Source organism: Magallana gigas, chromosome 7 (assembly GCF_963853765.1).
Source record: "Magallana gigas chromosome 7, xbMagGiga1.1, whole genome shotgun sequence".
Classification (NCBI taxonomy): Eukaryota; Metazoa; Mollusca; class Bivalvia; order Ostreida; family Ostreidae; genus Magallana; species Magallana gigas.
In genome coordinates, this window is record NC_088859.1 from 16,518,253 (window position 1) to 16,525,346 (window position 7,094).

The window sequence follows — 7,094 nt, forward strand, 5'->3', positions numbered from 1 at the left end:
TATAAATCAGAACAAGGCTCTACTTTACATTTGCTTATGTTTGGTACATATATTATACTCTGTTCCAAGTTTTTGCTTCACCACATTTCACTTGATATTTCGATAATCATATATACCTTTGTGCTCAAAATACATTCATCTGCTAATATGCAAAATGTACAGATTATCTGTTTTGAAACGCCCCATCTACCGCTTAAGGTTTCAATACACAACTCTAATGGGAGTTTGAATTTTATCAGCGCTAGCCATTAATTAAATAGCCCGGATAATAACTTTGAAAAATCATGCTTGGTATTCTGAGTGAGTTCCGAATGGCAAACATTTCCCACTATATTTATCCTTAAGAAGTTTGTTTTCGTTCCTGTAAACTTTAATGATTGAAAATGGGGATTTCTTGGAATTTTTCCCTTTTATAGATATCAATTGTTTTCTTTCATAGGGATGTGTAATTTTTAAAAAAAAATCATCAAAAAGCGATAGAAGCAATAACTTGGGCCAGGCTGTAGTAAAACTTATGATTTTAGCAGATTTTTTCTGCTTTCTAGTTCATGAAGAAATAGAATAAACAGTATATATTGTAGGTCACTTTTAATTTCATATGAAACTTTGTTTTTCAGCTATCAATACATAAGCAAAACATGACCTGATCTTTGTTTATATAACTTTATAACATTATATTGTACGTACCTCGCCTATAACACTTTGATTTACACTCAAATTCAGATTATTTGTTATAAATATCTTGAAGCAGTCTCAACATAAAGCATTGGACAAAAAAATTTGAAACTTACTGCGCCCTTCGTGACTATGTCCCGTAAATAGGGCATGTTCATAATTTTTACTTTAAATTGTTAACAATTGTTAACAAAATGTTAACAAAGGCTTTGTTTACTTAGCAAAGAATTGCAAGCTTGTAACTCGCTTATAACTCAACAAATGACACTCAAATTTTAGTTAACGAATAAAAATGCATTACCTCAGTATTGTTTACATTTAATCAGAAAAAATGAAAAAAAAATCGTGACCACGCCTCTTCAAGCCTATGCTTAAAAAAAGGTTCAATTTTGTCAGGCTTTCCACCTTTCTTGTGAAAGACCTTTTGCATTTCTTCTGAATAAAAGCGTTTTCCTCGGTCAATTAAAAAAGTGTATAGAAAAAATTGCTTGTATTGAATTGGATTTAAAAGAATTCCTAGACATTTCATAAGGAAGTCCTTCCTTTCCCATCTTGAAATAGTTTTAACGTTGTCCGGGCCCTATTGTACATGTAAGAGATACTTGTTATCGCTATTCCTCTGAAATCGTAAGATATAAATAATTAAAGTGAAATAATCCGATGTCCCCTTATACCAATAATTACAATATGAATTTTATTAATTTCACAAATAGAGGAAAAATATTAAATACCCCCCCCCCCCCCACCACCACCACCCTGCTATATTGGTGACCTTGACCTTTTATTATTTTTTTTACCTAGTAAAAATATTTATTCCAATTTCTGGGCAATGCATGTATATGATATGCAACAAATGGCAGATTTTTTATATGTACGTTATGAAACACCCCATTCATCACATACACATCTCGTTCTTCGCCGGGGGGGGGGGGGTGATGTTTGTTTGACCTAGACCTTTAACCTTGACCCTGTAATATCACATGCGATGTCATTCGATTGATAGCCAATAGAATCATTAACATGCACCTGTTAAGAGTCGCGGTGGCCGCTCGTTATGGCTGCTTTTTATTTTATTTTTTCATCTAAGATCGAAAATCGGTTTTTCTTTAATCACCCATTAATCATTTACATTAAAAAAAAAAGAACTACTACATATGTAGTTACTGTAGCAACTTATAATTAAGACTTCATTATATTTTTAACCAATAAACAGCATTTGCTTCTGTTCTGGTATTATTGTCCTTTCTGATATAAAATATCAGATGTATATTTTATTTGTTAAAATAGATAATATTAGAAAGGACACTATTATTAGAAACCCTATCAATGGCATTTCCAGTGGTGAAGAAATGCTAAATTTTTAATTTGTTTTTTTCTTTTTAATTTCAACAGCAAGAATGTGGTAGATTATCCTTATGTAAACTAGAAACATATTTACACTAGTGTGGCTTTAAATTAAAAACAAAATATACGCCAGTGATTTTTGAGATATAAAATTTAATGTGAGTACGTATGAAGATTTATTATGATTAACTTCTTACAGACATTCTCTCTCTCTCTCTCTCTCTCTCTCTCTCTCTCTCTCTCTCTCTCTCTCTCTCTCTCTCTCTCTCTCTCTCTGAATTGAACACCACCAGACTCTACACGGAAGGTCTGTATTGTTCTCTGGAACCGGAGGCAAAAAGAAATCTGAAAGTAGATACATATATTTATTTACACTAAATCTCATACTTTTGTAAATTCAACTTTTGAGTCTGCGAAAATAACGCTGACTTGCCTAAACACAAGGGTTGCCACCACCGCCCCCGCTGCTGGCCCCACCCAATAGATGTAGTGATAGTTCCACACATAGGAGCCGTCCTGATGTAGAGAGTAACACACGGCCGGGCCTAAACTTCTTGCTGGATTCATGGATCCGCCGGTCAACGATGCCCTAGATCAGTCATAAACAGAATTCGGACTTTCGATGATATCAAAATTTCTAAATTTTTAAAGAGCAGTTCGGCAAACTATATTCGCTTACAAACAAAGCTGTTAGAGTTTTTTTTTTTACATTTTAAGATTGTTTAAACAATACAACACGTACTTTCAGTGACCATTTTCAAATCTTGTGAAATAAATTTGATTAGTACATATATATGTGTCTGACTATCAGTACTTTGATTTCTTTTTTAAAAGCTCTGATTACACTATAGGATATGTATAATATTTAAACTGTACCTACCCCGCCATAACTCCTACAACTATCGATAGACCAGTGACTAGGGGAGATAACTGCTGCTTGTTTTCGTCTACTGTTACCATGAGAACGGTAAGCACTAGTATGAATGAAAGAATCCCTTCGGCTAGCAGTCCCCAACCTGGCTCCGTACCGTTCACTAGAGTAGTAGATCCGCCAAGGTATAAACTGTACATATCGGAGGGTAATATTGCCTGTGAGAATTAAAAAACAAAAGTAGAACGGACATGATTGTTTTTATTCAGTTTGGGCCAGTTACTGATTGTTTTGATATAAATACGCAATGACGGAGGACAGTATACAGTACTTACAAGGGATAAGGCTGCCCCGGTCAGACCTCCAAGAATCTGGGCAAAGAAGTAACACACCGCCACACGGACAGTCACACCCCCACACAAAGTGACAGAAGCTGTGATGACGGGGTTAAAATAGCCCCCACTGTTCAAGGGAATGGACAAAAACGACTGTGAATACGATGACAGGATTTTTTTTTGGGGGGGGGGGGGGGGGGAAGGTCGAAAGTTTGAAAGAAAGGGGCATTTTGACTGAGATCATTATCATACGATTTACACTTGGGAAATCATTTTACGTGAGAATTATGATTTGCATTTATCTTAAAGAAATCAATCTTTCAGTTCATATAACGTCACAAACGCAACGTTATCATGAACCAAAAATATTATGAAGAGCTGAACTGAGCAAAATCTTTAATGTGAAAAAGGTTTTCATATGTAATAGTGCATACGAATATCTTCTTTACGCAGTTACGTTATATGATAGTTTGATACACTTTCTGCAACCTTCGGTAATATTAATCATAACAAGACTCGTATACCTTATTTTCCCTGGACCAAGAATGAGACATGCGTAGACACAGCCCTGTAGTACCCCGGCCGGGAGGATGGTGCTGGCCTCGACCCTGGGTGGAAACAGACACACCACAAGAACATAGAGGGCGGTACCCACGAACTCCGCCAGGGTCGGACGAATATATTTATCCATTAATTTGTCCCCCGACTGCCGTAATTTGATTCAGATAATAGCCTTGTTGGTGGTTGTTTGATAGCAAAACTGCGAAGTTTTAAATAAAATGTGTTTATATATAGGTGTTCGAATTACTGTTAACGCGTAGACCTGTACGATAGGTAATTGTCCTTTGTAATAATGAACTCAGTACGCTGATTTCAAGATTCGTACGTCCCTTAATCATCTGCCCATGAGGACCAAAGTTGAAACACGTATATACTAGACATTGCGTGCACTGAGTTTTGAAAGGGGGTGACTCAACAAAAAGATGTCTGACAAGCAAAAAATGTTATCTCTTTCACTATAAAGTTTTTTTTTCCTTTTGTAATGTGCCCCTTTCATTTACTGATTATAAGTAAATATATTTACATTTGTATGTCCACACACCATGTAACTTCAAAATTGATAGACACCTCTATCCCAACCCTGTCCATTCTCTGAACTATTTCAATGCATGTAGTGTGGTAAGAAAAATCTTTCACCCCCTTCAAAAAAAAGCCTACAAAAAAACCAACAGATATCATTCTTGATATGCGGATTGTTGGAGTGATTTTCCTTTCTTCTTGATTAAGATTTTTTTTTATATCCTGGTATGTGCATAAAACAATATGCTCAACTGAGTCCCCCTGAAAGTATGCTCAACACCATGCACACATAGAAAACTCTCTCTCTCTCTCTCTCTCTCTCTCTCTCTCTCTCTCTCTCTCTCTCTCTCTCTCTCTCTCTCTCTCTCTCTGCTACCAGTTCATTGACATTTGTGTTAATCTAGCTGCGCCTTGAATGAAGTTGTTAAGACCTGTTTTCTGTAATCTGCACCAATTGACATCATTAGGCTATAACATATTTATCTTATTGTTTCGGACATTCTTAGTTATTCTGCCATATTGTATAACGTGTTTCACATGCATATTCAAAATGAAAACAAGTTGTGCATTTGTACGTTGCACTGGACACATTTCGCTTGTTGCACTTGTACAACTCTACGATCTTGCTTAATTGAATGCATGATAATATTTAAATACTTCTTGATTTGGTCGAATATGAGCATGTATTAACGAGTATAAAATGTATATTAAAGAAGATGGGGGAATAAGATGGCGCAACTGCCCATTCGGTTTAGTCTTAAAATACAATTTCAAATTTAACATATTTTCAATTAAACATATTTGATATGTTATAATTATAAAAGTTTACAAAAGGGTAATTTCTAACTTTATTCAGTTTGAAATATTTCAAAAAACGATAAGAAAAAAATAATAAATCCTAAAATTTTAGTGGTGTCGAACCCACAACCTAAAAACTCATGTTCTATAAAGTTACCTAGTGTCTGGTGCTCTAACCACTGAGCCATTTCATTCACAACAAAGTGCGTTGTTTAAATGCTATATGAGATATTGGCCACGAATTTACGGACTTGTATTATTTTTCTAAAACGTTCAATTGTTGGGCTACAAAATGTCATTTTTAAAGTATAGTGGGTCATCTCTCCACATTTTTGTTGATTAAAATCTGTTTAAATTCCATTAAACCGCATTTAGACTATGACAAAAATATGGAGCTCAGATAAACTCTATAAAAGAAAAGGCATTGAAGTTATAAAAATGACACTATTTGGAGATTTTAACACGCATACGCCAGTTTAAATCAACCTATTACAAGTATTAAAAATATTTAAGGGTTACAAACCGATGTTACGTTAAATATACACTGTTTTTTATTATTTGTAAAAAAAAAGTTATCAGATTTAATGATATTTTAATTTTGCAGTATCTTATCATTCCTCATATGGGCATTTTACACGCCTTATTCACCCATCTTCTTTCCTTAGTTAATACCAAATTATTCGTAATATTTTAAATTAACTGATTAGGTAAAAATACAAACAGATAGTTGTGTAGACTTACACACCATGTAACTCCAAATTTACAAATAGACACCTTTGCCCCCACCCTATCTATACATTTTCTTATCTCTTTCAACGCATGGTGTGTGATAAGAAAAAACCACTCTCCTCCTTTCCAACCCTCTCCAAACAAATGTCATTCATGATACATGTAAGGGGATCCTTGAAGTGATTTTCCTTGCATTTTGATTTAGATTTCATATCCTGGTATATGCATGATAAGCAATATGCTGAATTGCTGTATGTACACATGAACACCGCGCATACAGAGAGAGAGAGAGAGAGAGAGAGAGAGAGAGAGAGACACACACACACACACACACACACACATACACACACATTATATTAGTATTATAAAATGATGTGCTATCAGAACATTGACATTTGTGTTAATGTGGTTGCGCCTTGTTTACGGCAATTGTCATGACCTGATTTCTATAATCTGCATCAGTTGACATCATATAAACAACATGTTTATCTAACTGTATTCAGGTCATTCTTGGATATTTTGAAGTAATTAGTAATAAAACGTTTTTAACAGAATAACAGATATATTCAAAATTAAAACAATTAAATGCCTGTTGAGCATTTGTAAATTGAATACTTGCGCGGATCTAGAAGGTAGGAGGGGGTAGGGGGGTCCGCCCCCCCCCCCTGTAAAATTCAAATTTCTTTAAATTTCATAATAAAATTACCCCAAAAAAATGCCTCGGACCCCCCCTTCCCCGTAAACTCAAATAACCGTTGGACCACCCCCCCCCCCCTCCGCCGGAAAAAATTTTCTAGATCCGCGCATGGCATTGGACACATTTTGCGCGATGTACTGTAAAATTGTACGAGCTGCACGTTTATACGTGTTATTTTAAATTAAATGTCTACTTCTTGATTTGGTCGGATATGTATATGTATTAAGGAGTAAAATGTCAAAATCTTTTATTTAATAACAGTTTATCCTAACATTTTTTCTTATCATTAACATATGATGTGATAATTTTTAATTTATTTAATTGAGTATTTGGAGCTGTGATAAAGTTCATATTTTCATTTTTTAATTTACTCAAAACATTAATTGTGTTACATGAGCTACATAAAAAAAATATATCAATGTGTACTAGAGGATATACCGGTACAATGAAGTAACGCACGGTGTACATGTATGTAAAAATATAGAGCAGCGCTTTTGAAATCGGAGGTCTGTTTACTAGAGCATGAACACGCCTCAGCTGGTCGCAGGTGACCCGAAAGAGCGGT

The 7,094-nt window shown here is 34.9% G+C and overlaps 1 protein-coding gene across 1 annotated transcript; it reads right to left on the bottom strand.

The window, feature by feature from the left end:
* Positions 1 to 2,218: 2,218 nt before the first annotated feature.
* On the bottom strand, positions 2,219 to 4,255 carry LOC105334807 (aquaporin-8). Its single transcript, XM_011438385.4, has 5 exons — positions 3,750 to 4,255; positions 3,226 to 3,352; positions 2,900 to 3,108; positions 2,453 to 2,608; positions 2,219 to 2,364 (listed from the first exon to the last, which is right to left on the bottom strand). Exons 1-5 carry the CDS (start codon positions 3,914 to 3,916, stop codon positions 2,316 to 2,318), a joined length of 708 nt encoding a protein of 235 aa, XP_011436687.3. The 5' UTR covers positions 3,917 to 4,255; the 3' UTR covers positions 2,219 to 2,315.
* Between the last annotated feature and the right edge of the window lie 2,839 nt (positions 4,256 to 7,094).

Excerpts from the sequence above, each read along its gene's own strand:
- LOC105334807 (XM_011438385.4), bottom strand. The coding sequence starts at position 3,916 with ATGGATAAATATATTCGTCCGACCCTGGCGGAGTTCGTGGGTACCGCC. Across the intron at positions 3,353-3,749 it reads CTTGGTCCAGGGAAAATAAG|TGGGGGCTATTTTAACCCCG; the intron begins GTATACGAGTCT and ends TCCCTTGAACAG. Across the intron at positions 2,609-2,899 it reads GTTGTAGGAGTTATGGCGGG|GGCATCGTTGACCGGCGGAT; the intron begins GTAGGTACAGTT and ends TGACTGATCTAG.